Source organism: Pagrus pagrus (assembly GCF_965226575.1).
Source record: "Pagrus pagrus genome assembly, chromosome: 8".
Lineage (NCBI taxonomy): Eukaryota > Metazoa > Chordata > Actinopteri > Spariformes > Sparidae > Pagrus > Pagrus pagrus.
Genome location: NC_140192.1, coordinates 16570991 through 16584515, shown reverse-complemented (window position 1 = coordinate 16584515; position 13525 = coordinate 16570991). Strand labels below are relative to the sequence as shown.

Below are 13525 nucleotides of genomic sequence, written 5' to 3'. Positions count from 1 at the left end.
CTTTGAACACTTGCCTCCATGCCACCAGGCAGTTGGAGTTATTTCGGATGGAGTGACCAACAGAGTACGTATGGTGGTTGTTTTTCCCCCATGACTGTCATTCAGTCTACATCTGCATGGCACAGCTGCTCTTTTCCTTTCTCTTTGATTAAGGACCACTGCATGTCTGGCCTGACTCCTTTGTTTGTCCTCATTGTGTTTGAAAATTCACTGTATCGTATCCGTTCGGTCAAAATACAAAGCGTGCATGCAGGTTTTGTTGACCTAATTTATGTGTCAATTGGAGTTACATTATTAAATTGTGACATCAATCCAATTTTTTCCTGTTGTTCATTTCATTGTCTGCTTGGTGGTCATGCTTTTTGTATTTCATGCCTGCTACCACAAGAGGGAGCTTTTTATTCAAACAAGTTTGATTGTTGCCACATCATGCAGTAGCTGTGTCTTAGCAGCCTGGCTGTCAGATCAAACCTTGAGTACAATGGTACAGATGTGACTTTTGTCTAACGCTTTTTTTCTTAGTTGTTTCTTTACAGTTACACTGTAAAAAATTGCCATGTCTGTAGTACAAAAGGAGAGTGGAAGCTGGATGCAGTTTTACAGTAATGTACAGTAATGAGCAGTTAGTAGAGGCAGGGTTATTCTATCACATTAAACAAATGAATGAACAAGAGCAGAATACTATCTTAAAATCCATGGGAGGTCTTAAGAGTTTATTGTATGCTATATATTTTGAAAGTTATCAATCATTTATTTAAGAAATCATCTTGTGTGTGTTTTACTGAACTGTTTGTGTTATCTTTGCTCAGCTTTTGATGACCATGATAGTGCAATGGATGACCGTGATAGTGACTACCGCAGTGAAACTGGCAACAGACCTCCGCGGTTCCACAACACCTCCCAGACAAATTCATCAGTGCACCAGTACCCTATAGGAAGCAGGGTCCAACATCAAACCCTGTCCAGAGAGTCTGACTCTATACAAAGCTATGAGCTAGACTATAGAGAAATGAGGGGGCCCAGGTAAACACACACCCACTCAGTGACACACAGTTTAGGAAAGACACAACACTCGTCACCTCATCACCACATGAGAATCTTTTGTATCGTGCTATATCCATTAATAGCACTGTTATTATAAAGGTCACATCTGAAAGAAGAATTTGCACAGCTTTAGATATTTGTGCCTCAATACATTTATTACCTGTAGCTACTGTATGCAGTAATTATTTAATGAATTTAGCAAAGTCTTTTAATCTGTTGCTTGTACCAGTTTACCTGTTAGTGTCATATATAGATGTTTTTATCATGTAAACAATTAAACAAAATAATCTTTGAAGAAAAGTAGTCAAAAAGCTGCAGCCAACCAGCTAGCCTACCAAAATATCTCTATACAAACAGCAAACAGGTGCAACTTACTACATATAAGTTTCTCACGCGCACAAGCAAAAGCATTTCTTTGTGACAAAAAATGCACACACCTTCTCCACATGTGCTTGGCTTTTTTTCATTTGCTATTCTATTTCTTTACTTGCATGAGCGCTCACTTTGCATGATCTCCTGTTTTGACTGATGCTTAATTTTTCTTTCTTTCTTTTTCTTTGCATCGTGTTCCACCACTTCCTGCATGGCACTTTTTTCCCCTCCTTGAATCCAGGAGATCAAACAGTAAGGGTGGAGTAAGAATAATCCCTGTTGACTCAGGTATGGGTGTGGAGGATTGGGAGAGTAAATATAAAGTGCCTGACTCAGGTGTCTTAGATGATTACTTGGACGCTGAGCAGAAAATGTGGGAGGACGAAGATAAAAGCATCATCTACCGGATCAGTGACAACCCTTCTGAGTCCAAAGGCAGCAGGTTTTATCAGACAGTAGAATGTGATGCACTATCCCCTGAGGATATGGGGGAAACGACTGGCAGGCCACAAAGACAGAGGCATGGCTTTGGTAGTGGAGAAGTGCGTTTAGTTTATAAGGAAGCAGGCAGTTTTGAAGATGAATCATCCCCTCCTGAAATTGATATAATTCCCTCTGTTAAACAACAACGTCAGCAGACAGACAGAGAAGGTCTACTTTACAAGACCAGACTGTGGGCCAAAACTGCCTTAGAGGACACACTTGAGAGCTATGCAGCTTTTCGTGAGGAGGAGGCTGCTCGGGAAGAGGCTGCAAGAATCAGGGGGAGGAGTGAATATGGATCAGTTGGTTCAGATGAGATGCAGTATTCCTTTGGATCTGAGGAGGAACTAGATGACCTGACATTCACTGAGGGGGATGCTAGTTATGAATATGAAAGTTATTACTACCCTGGCAAGTATACCTCACCTTTTGGAGGACAAGGCTATTTAAGCAAAGGGAGAACAGGTCATGGACAAGATCCTTTATTGTCTCCTGTAGAGGAGCCAAGTGATGAATTTATAGATCCAATGGATGAACTTAAAAGCTTAGTTCATTCGGTGTCTGAATACCTTGCTGTAAAGGAGGAGGAGATCAACAACTATGAATCAATGCCTAAACCAAATAGAAGAAAACTCCCACTACTGCCAACTGAGGCTAAAGTTATTCAACCTGAAGACAGTAATATCAGTGAAGTCAAACCAGAAGTTAAGGAGGACAATGCTGTTGAGCAAGGTATAGCAGGAGTAAAAAATGCTATGAGCTCATTATTCAGTACAATCACAGGATCAAAGCCTACCACTGAGGTAGAAGCCCCTGCCACAACGCCATCACCTCAACCGCCACAGGCAGACTCTGGTCTTTCAAAACTGCTGTCTTTGATCCCTAAAGCTAACACTGAAGCCACAGAGACCTCTGGTGCTACTGCAACAGATCCATCTACCTCCCAAACATCATCTCAACCTGAGTCAGGCATTTCAAAGCTTCTTTCGTTTATTCCCAAAAGTGGTGGTACTTCCCCACCAGTAGCCATAGTTCCTCCTGCCTCTCAGGAGCCCACAACAGAGAAAAAGTTTTCCCTACAGTCTCTTTTGCCATTTCAATCCTCTGAACCAAGTCGGCAAGTTGACACTGATCAGGCGGCAATACATGTTGGAACAGGGGCACAAGGTAGTGCAACAACTGCTAACCAACCCACATCTGGATTTGAATCAATGTTAGGAAGGCTTAGTCCGTTGAGAATGTTTTCCAGTGCACCGTCCTCTAGAGAGCCATCACCTCAGCCATCAGAGCAAAGAAGTACATCTGCTGCAAGCAATACATCCCAACAAGCATCTGTAAGCAGAACCCCAAGTCCTAATAGAGAGGGCTCACAAACAGAGCGACAGTTATCAGGTGAGACGAGACCAGGTTCAGGAACTGGATCAGTCGATCTTTTGCCAGATACAGGAAGTGGATCACTTGAGCTTTTGCAAGAAACTGGAAGTGGGTCAGTAGAGCTTTTTCCAGAGACAGAGTCATCTGGTGAGCTACCTGATATTCAGCAAAGAAGAACGTCTGCAATATCTGAACCGAGACCTGAAAGCAGTGCAGAGGAAACAGGATTCTTCAGTCCTTTTAAAAAATCTCTTTCTACCCTCATATCAGCTGTTCCACCTGATAATGCCTCACAGACTGACACCAAGCCTGCGGAGGAGTCATTTTTAGGTGGCAAACTCAAAATTCCATTTTTCTCCTCTGAAAATGTTTCCACGGCAAACCCGCCAAAAACAGAAGGAGGTATGCTGTCAGGGATTCTTAAGTTTGCATCTGGTGAAGATGCCAATATCCCACCGAAAAGTCCATCCCCCAGCCCTGCAAGAACTCCCTCTCCGAGTCGTGCTGCACTTCTTGAAGGTGTGCCAAAAGGAAACACAGAAACTGGCTGGTTTTCAAACCTGTTTAAGGTAGCCCCAAGTGAACCTGCCAAGGAACCTGCAAAACCTCAAATGACTCCAACTGTGACACTTACCAAACCTAGTGGGCAAACTGAACCACATACTGGACAAATTGTCCCTGAAACCGCAGAGAGCAGTGTCTCTGGAACAGAATTGTCTCAGGAGCAACCATTGTCTGAAAATGATGCCCAGTGTAAGACAGATGTGCAGCCTGAAGCAGATGAAACATCTAAAGATCAAGGTCCTCCCAAGCCTGTGGAACAAGCGACATCACAACCACAAGCCTCACAGGCTCAAGGAATTCTTTCTGGATTGTTGAAATTGGGATCAACAGAAGACGTGTCATCTGACAAGAAAGCCCAGGGAGGGGATAGTCAGCCTCAACAAGGTGGGCTATTTTCAGGCCTATTTTCATCACCTGCCCAGTCTTCTCCCCAAACAAGTTCTGCCACACAACAGGCAGGAGGACTGTTGTCAGGATTTTTAAAATTTGCCTCTGATAATGTTTCTACATCTACAAATCAGTCAATGCCAACGTCACCAGGAGGTCAATCTGGAAAAAATCCAACTCAAAGGCAAGAACAACCTGTTGCTGCACAGCCACCCACAGGAGGACTTTTATCTGGACTCTTGAAAAAAGCTACAGACACAGTGGCTGTGACTCAGCCACCTCAGTCCAGTCAGGAGTCACAACCAGATGACCACACAGCAGAGATGGACAAATCTCAACAAATCTTGAGTCAAGGGACTGCTCCTCCTACTGACAAAGATCAACCTGACCAGCAACTTAGACCAACTGTAGCTTCAGACAACCAACAGCAACAGTCAGACCCAACAATAGGAAAACTACATCCAAAAGAAACAACAGCATTACCTCAATCTAGTGGATTGTTTGGGGGTTTGTTGAAACTCACAGAAACCACTTCCCAGCCACCAACACAATCTACCCAGCCAAATCAACAATCAGGTAACATGTTGTCAGGACTTTTTAACAAGATCGTTGAACCTAATCCTACCTCATCTCAGCTACAATCACAAGCTGCTGCTCGAGAGACTAACCAAAAACCAGGGCAGCAAGCACCTCCTCAACAAGGAGGCTTCTTCTCCGGCCTTTTTGGAAGTGGAGGCCAAGAACCTGCTCCTGTAAACCCAGCACAGCCCTCAAAAATCCAGAAACAGAGCGGTCCACCTGGGCATCAACCTAGTCAACAGCTGGGTAATAGACAAAACCTACAACAGCAAAAGCAAGTTCCTCCACAACAGCCCCCCAGTAGTCCTGGAGGGATGCTCTCTGGATTATTAAACAAAATTGCCGATGCAGGGACCCCCACTGTAGGGAGTCAACCAGAGCAGCAGCAGGCACAAAGAGCAGGTCCTAAGACAACCCAGCAACCGCCTAATCAACAGGGAGGCTTCCTCTCTGGGCTATTTTCTGCAGGTCCTACTCCCCCAGCACAGCAGCAGCCACCTGTTAGTCATCCAAACCAGCAGCAACCCCAACAAGGTAACAGACAGCCTCTGAGGAGGCAAAACCAGATTCCTCCACAGCCTGCTGCCCCTGCACCAGAGCCACAGCAGGGTGGACTATTGTCTGGATTTTTAAATAAATTAACAGATAATGCAACACAACAGCCCACCCCACAGACTGAATCTCAACGGGGAAATAAATCAAACACTGCTCAACCTGGTCAACAACCATCTCAACCCAGTCAGCAAGGAGGGTTCCTGTCTGGTCTGTTTGGTCAGACATCACCTCAACAACAGCAACAGCCTGGGAAAATGGCAAGTCCTCAAAATACAGCAACCCAACAGCCTAGTCAAGGCGGAGGCTTGCTTTCAGGTATACTGAAGCTTGCATCTGGTGAAAATGTACCACAAGAACAACAGTCACCTCAACCTGCTCAGTCAGGTCAACCATCAGTTAAATCAGGGCAAAATCCAGCCCAGTCTGAATCAGGGGGATTATTCTCTGGCCTGATGAACAAAATTTCAGCTACTGTGGAACAGTCATCAACACCATCTGATCAGGTGGACATTCAAACTACACAGCAACAACATCAGCCACGTGTAGGACAGGGGCGACCACAGATTCAGAGAACCAAACCAGTAGATATGCAATCCTCCCAAGATGTTGCTACAGATAAGGATGCAAAAGGTCCAGCTCAAAAAGGTTTCCTCTCGGGCCTTTTTAGTGTCACAGAGGAGCCATCATCAAAGACACAACAGACATCACCTCCTCAGCTTGGGAAGGAGGAACCAAAAACCAGCACAAGTAGCACATCTCCTGGTTTGTTATCAAGCATTTTCAAAACAAGCCCTGGTGACAGTAGCACTTCTGCTCCTGGAAAGGAAACAGAAAAAGGCCTTCTTGATCGCCTACTGCCAAAGAGTAAGGAGGATATATCCTCAAGTACAGCAACACTCACAACTGGTTTTGGTGCAGCTACTACAGCTATTGATACCCACAGAGAACCTCCTCAATCTCAGGTTTGGCAAGATCCTACAATTTCCCCAACCCAGCGTTATCTTGATGAAATTCAACGTCTCTTGTATGGGACTGCACATGAGTATGGTTACAAGGATCTTTTATTCAACTTCACAGAGCATGGTGTTATTCCACCAGAGCTCTTTGAGCATCAGTGTCTCATAGAAGCTCTTCTATGGCAACAACTCAATGATTACGCTCTTGCTGAAGCCCTTGCCACTCAAGTTCAGGAACGCTCCAAGGCATGCCAAGGATATATACCACCAATGGTTCAAGCACCTGAATCGGAGAATCACATATGGTTCAGTCCTATGGAAATGAACATCAGTGATTTCAATATACCCTCACACCCTTGGAAGGATGCTGCTGCTGGGCTTTTTGAGAACAGAAATCGCTTCCTAGAGCCAGATGAAGATCTTGTTTTGTTTGACATGAGTTGCAGAGACAATAAACGCTGGAGTAGCTGTGACCAGCTAAATGATCTTGATGGGAAAAGAAAACCTTGGATTGTAGGAGGTTGTGCTCTAAATCTGTCCATGGAAAAAACAAAGACACGGATAAGTCGATGTCAGTCGCTCACAGAATGTAGTGTACCGGAATTCAGCAAAGTAGTGGAAAAAAGTTTTGTTTGTAGTGCTGTAAAAGATCAAGATTTTGGTTTGAAATCAGCAACTGAGTTTTTAAAACAACTTGCCACAAAAAAAGGTCCAATGGATTTAACGCGTGGTGCTATGGATTTAAGCTGGTCTGCAGGTGCCACAGGGGATGCGGACGATGAAATGATCTTTCAGGATTCTGAGTGGTATCAACAATGGCTGTCACTATTGGAGCAAGGGTTGTGGTGGCCTGCTGATGTTGGGGACTGTGGATATTATGTTTATACAGATGAGGAATACATTTATTCCCTTTTAACTGACAGAGCTGGTCGACACCTCTATGCCTGTGCTGCCCCAGAGGATCTACAAGCCCTAGAAAACATCACTGAAAATATTGCTAACATTCTGAAACAGAAAGAAAAAGTAACCCTTTGTGGTTTTAAAATACCCCTCTGTACCGAAGACAGAGGTTTCTGGATTCCTGGCCAGCAACAAAATAAATTTGTGCTTTCAGATGCGCCCATGGACCTAACTGCTGCCCTTAGAAAAGGTGAAAAGATAATGAACATGAATTTGGAAAGTTTCTCTCAAATGTTTCAGGAATCTGTATCTTCTCAAGCAGATCAGCCTGTAGACTTTTCTGTGTATAAACTTAAAAAGATCAAGGTGGAATCAGTGCAAAATAGTAGTAGCTTCCAAGAGGAGCCATTGGAGGCAGCTGATTTTACTTTGAAGTCATTGAAAGGTGGACGTGGTGGGCCATATTGGAAGAATCAGGGAATAAAAGATGTGTTTACAGTCTCACCTGCACCTTCCCCAAGGTGCTCTTCAACACAAATCTCTCCAAACAGACGTTCCCCAATACCTGAAATCAGGATTGCACATGCAGATGACACACTTGCAGCACAACCAAGACAAAAATCAAGCTCCACTGGAATGTCTCAAAACACTGATCCACGTAAAGCAAATATACTGTCATCCTCAACACCTGCTACATCACCAACCATGTCTGGCAAGGTTTTAGATACTTCAAAAAATGCCAGAAGCCTTCCTGAGACTCCATCAGTTTCAAAAATCCCAGGAATTGTACAGTCGGGAAGGAAACTGCCCACATCACCAACTGTTACCAAAGCCTCTCCAGCGCAGACAACGTCTGTTAGGAGTTTACCCACTACATCTTCTACAACTGTGACTGTGCCCTCTGTTTCCCCACAGAGACCCCAGCTTGCAAGGCAGGCATCGCAAGCAGACAAACCCAGAGCATTATCACAAGCAACTAAGACTGCAGTCACAGGGACATCTGACATTAGCAAAGCTGGTGTTACTTTAGCAGTGGACCAAAGGCAGCCACAAGTTTCATCTAAGGAATGTACACCTCAATTACATATACTGAATGACAGCTCAAGTACATATAATGAAGCCCACCTTTACAAAAAAAGTCACAGCTTTGGAACTCCTATTGAGCCTCAACTATGCAATAAAGTCCTAGACTTTTCTGCCACAATTGATAAAAACAAAAATATCAAACAAAAAGATGCAACAGATGCCCGTGTAGAATCCACACAAAAAGATGAAGTTGTTGACTTTACAAAGTACAAGTTGAAAAGATTTAAAGAGAAAAAGCAGATAGATGCTGAGTCAAATATGGACTTGACTGACAAGACCACAATTGCTGTAGATCTCACTAAACAGAATGAGGAAGAAGAAATGGAATTGCCTCATTCAGAATATCCGACTGAGGGCACATTGCAGCAAAGTCCAAGAGTTTCAAATCTGACCACAATTTCTCAAACCAACTATGTGCCACTTGATCAACACAGCAAGTCAGGAAGAAAATTGCCGAGTCCAGAGATTAAAATTGGACATAACTCTTCTACAATGAAATTCCAAAGACGACCAGCCTCCCACAGCACCTCTATAACTGAGACAAACCAAACTGATGTTACAGCGTCTGCCAGAGGTGTAATAGACATTTCAACCAAACCGTCTGTTAAATCATCTAATGAATTACCAAAGAGTGCTGGCAGTAATGTAAAGTTATCAGCAACAAGAAGCTCTTCATCTACTCAAGCAGCTAGCCTTGATGGAGGCCTGAAACAACCTGCAAAAATTGGATCACTTCAATCTGTATGTAACTCACCAGTGGTAAGCCCTGTTATAATAAAAGAAGTGGGCCCTCAGGGACAGCAACTAAATCCATCATTCAATGTGCATCTAAAGATGCAGCAGAGCCCACCAGATGTTACAGCATCTGCCAAAGGTGTAATAGATATTTCATCCAAACCGTCTGTTAAATCATCTGATGAATTACCAAAGAGTGCTGGCAGTAATGTAAAGTTATCAGTAACAAGAAGCTCTTCATCTTCTCAAGCAGCTAGCCTTGATGGAGGCCTGAAACAACCTGCAAAAATTGGATCACTTCAATCTGTATGTAACTCACCAGTGGTAAGCCCTGTTATAATAAAAGAAGTGGGCCCTCAGGGACAGCAACTAAATCCATCATTCAATGTGCATCTAAAGATGCAGCAAAGCCCACCAGTAGTTACAGCTGGTTTGAGACAGCAATTTCCTTGCTATAAGTTAAGTGGGAAACCTCAGGAATATCAGGAGACCACTGCACCAGCAAACTCAATTAAAGCTACATTGGATATGTCTGTTAAGACAAAATCCCAGCCGCCTCCACAAACTGTTGTGCAGCCAAAGGATCCCCTCTGTGAGGCACTGTCATTGACAAAGAGAAAATCATTAACTTCTGAGGAGACTGACACAAGTCCTAGTCATAATGATTCCATCGACTTGTCATGTAGAGGAGAATCGCCAGTGCCTCAAGGAGAAACAACAGAATATATTGAACCACTACCTGTTGAACAATTTCATTCTCATACTATTAAAGGTAATAGGAAACCATTACCAAGACAGCAATCTCTTTTAGGTCAGTCATCTGAATCCTTTGAAAATTGTCAAGTACAACAGAAGGCCACAGCACCAGCCAATACAGTGAAGGCCACACTAGACATGACGTCTAAATCCTCCATCAAATTGCAGGAGGTGGTACCGGAGGTAAAAACAGATGATTCTCTTAATGAAGCTATACCACTTATGAGAGGCAAGCCAAGTGCTCGTGATCTTGCACGAAAAAATTCAGTTGGAGTACCCCTGGTCGTAGATATCCCTTCTCAAGAACCTTTTGGTGATATTAAGGGATCACCAGCAAATGTACAGCAGGAGTTTGAGAATCAGAATCAGTGCCTTTCAGATTCTGTTTTATATCAACAACAGTCACAGCAAAGCAAACCTGCTATCTTTTCCCAGTCAAATAATTCAACTTTACAATCATCTGCCAGTGCTCAAACACATCACATAGTTACCTCAACAAAACCTGTCACAGCTATAGCACTGGATATGTCACCCAAGCCATCCCAAGCCACACTGATAACAACAATGCCAGAACATGAGCTGACTCAAAGTGAAGCACTTTCACTTATTAATAAGCCAAGTCCAAGAGCAGTTGCCCGAAAAGATTCTGTCGGTATTCCCCTGGTTGTTGAACCAGCACCACTGGAATCAACATGCCAGAAGCAACCCCAGACCTTGATCCCCATGCCAAAACAGCAAACCTTTGATGGAAACATTGCCCCTGTTCTGCATCCACCACTTCCCAGCTGTATGACAGTGCAGTACTCCAGAGTAAGTGATACCAATGGTGTGTCACAGGCCACTCTCCAATCTTATCCGCTCTCTACAGCTCCGGCAAACTCTGTTAAAGGCACGTTAGATATGTCAACTAAGACATGTAAATTAGATACCATGCTAGACCATACAGATCTGGTCTCACTGGTAAGAACAAGGCCTTCAAGCTTTGCATATTCTCAAAGAGAGTCTGTGGGTGTTCCACTAATTGTGGAATTGCATCCATACAAGGAGCAACCGAAAAGGCAACAGATGCTGATAGAATCGCAGCAACATATGCAACAAGGATTTGTGCGCAGATCATCGCGAGAAATACATCAGAGAGAATCAGCACCTGCTAACTCTATCAAAAGCTTCCTGGACATGTCTCCAAAACAACACCAGAAACAATCCGAAATAGCTCCTGATATCTTGTCAGCTGGAGCTGTGCCACTGGACAGAAAAACTGCAGCTGTAACAAGGATTGATTCCGTTGGTGTACCACTCTTGGTGGATAAATCTGCACTTCAACAAGGGAGACAACCCTTGAGTGTAGTCAACACAACGGAGACATTGCATAGAGAGATATCTACCTACAACAGTAATGAGGTCTTTTCTGATTCAAGGTGCATCTTCAAGGAGACGTGTCAACAAAATAAGCCAGTGGACTTCTCTGCAAAAGATAGCCTTAATACAACTAACATTTCAAGTAATCAGGCTGAACCAAAAGATGGACAACCCATGAATTACACTAATAACAACACAAAGAAAGAAATGTTTGATAGAAGGCAAACTGGAAGGCAATTACAAAAGAAAACAGTACTGGGTATTGTTGACCTAACTGTGGATCCTCAAAACAAAACCCCATTGATTGGTCTTCAAGATGCAACAGATCTTTCCTCTCCCTATGTGTCTTCTCCGACTCAGAGTAGTCTTTACCATCAGCAGAAACCCATATCTCCAACAACTCCTACGGAGGTCAGAGAAGATACAGCGTTTTCTCAAATTCAGAATTCACTACAACATAGGAAATATTCAATTGATACACAGGCCACCACTCAATCTGCAATACATTTCAGAATGCAGTCAGGAACAGGATTGAACTCTGCCCAAATGAATTCTTCGGTTTCTTCTTTGGCACCTATTCAAAGGAATATACAGCCTCCTCAGAATTTAGCTTCCTATGCTATGCAGAACAGTACATCTTCTACATTCTCACTGAACAGTGCATATACGCAGATCAGTGATGTACATTTTGAATCCAAACAGCCTGATCAACTGGTTCCAAATATACATCAGCTGCACACACAGCATGCAGTCCCACAACAATACCAGCAACCTAATACGGATATTGATTTGACTTCATCCGTTGCTAGATCTCAGCCAAAGGCTCCAAAGTTACAAAGACAAGATACAATTGTTCAGCATGACATGACAGTTCGACCCAATATTCTTATCAAGCAGCCAACTGTGGACAGCTGTGGGAGCATTGAGGAAAGCCTGTCAGATAGTGGAACAATGACAAATAAAGGACAAGCATTGCCTCCTTTTTCTACCCAGCAACTGTATAATAGATCCCGTGTTTCTCCCCTACAATCTTCGACTGTTCAGTCATTGCCTGCTCCAGTAATTCAGCAAGCACATGATATATACAGAATGGATCCTTATATACAGTCTTTTCATGAACAGCCTGTGCAGAGCACTGTGACTGCAGATTATTATGCCCAAGAACCTCTTCAACTCTCAAAACAACCTGATCCATACCCATCTCTTGTCACTGTCCAGCAATATCACACACCAACTGTACCCACAAGTACTGTGGCTTCAATTCAATATGTACCTAAGGTTGGTGCACTTATATCACAACCCCCAACAAAACATGACCAGAGGCCAATGAACCAAGGTTTTGGAGCTAGAATGCAAGGTCCAGAGGTATCTTCAACACCAGCAGGATCTGCATCTGTTAAGGGTTTGATTTCATTATTCAGTGGTTCATCTCAAAGTACAAAACCAGCTGCTGTTATACCCCACCACACTCAGAGTATGTTCATACCTTTGGACAACAGGACACACGTTACTCCAACACAGACTCCTGCTTTCAGCCATGTTGCAGTTACTCCTGATACATCTGCATTGAGTGCTTCTCGCATGCACAGCAATGTTGAAGAGACAATTGCCCCAGCAATTGCTAAATTACCGGAGACAACTGATAAAAGCCCACAAATGTCTGTTGTATCAAGTCATTCGCCCTGTACACCAGCACTTGCTAGAGACCGAAAGGACTCTGCTTTCAAATTACCAGATGAAGATTATTATCCATCACACAGGAAAAGCCCTCTTAAATCTCCAACAACACAAACTAAATTCTTCCAGGAATCAAGCCCATTGGATATTAGAGGTGAACAAGTTGCTTCTTTACCATCTGGATTATCCAAAGATCAATCTGCAGCCCTACAGACAGAGAAGGCTCCAGCACCACTTTTATATGGTGTGAGCCCTCAAACATCCCCAATGATATCACATTTGGTCTCTTCCTCCAATGAGTCACCAATGCATGGTTTCAAGTCTCCATCTGTTCTTCAAGGCTGTCAGCAAGCACAGGCAACACAAAATGAAAGCCCAGCAAGAGAGACACCAAGGGAAGATGTGCCCCCTTCTGAATTTTCACCAGGTAAACCAGCAGATATTGTGTCAATCAAAGAAATTCAAAGTAAAGGTGGCTCAGTAGAACTTTCAGAAACACTGTCGAGGCAGCAACATTCAGAGGAAACCAAACAAACTATACCCACAGAGTCTGCTGATGTCAACACTGGATTTGGTGAGGTCTCAACTGTGGCTAACATATCACAGGAGAAAATTAGCCACCCAAGATCAATCTACATTGGCATTAATTGCTCAGATGTTCATCCTGTTGATTCGGCGATTGAACCATGTGAGTCAAC

At 43.5% G+C, this 13525-nt stretch overlaps 1 protein-coding gene across 1 annotated transcript in view; it reads left to right on the top strand.

Moving 5' to 3' along the window:
* LOC311261890 (protein unc-13 homolog B-like) overlaps nt 1-13525 on the top strand; it is a gene marked incomplete at its 3' end in the record, with an annotated part of 83642 nt that overhangs the window by 25203 nt on the left and 44914 nt on the right. Inside the window, exons 7-8 of the mRNA XM_084360903.1 lie at nt 29-64; nt 810-1023. Of these exons, the coding sequence (XP_084217029.1) occupies nt 29-64; nt 810-1023 (250 nt within the window). The remainder of the gene's footprint in view (nt 1-28; nt 65-809; nt 1024-13525) is intronic.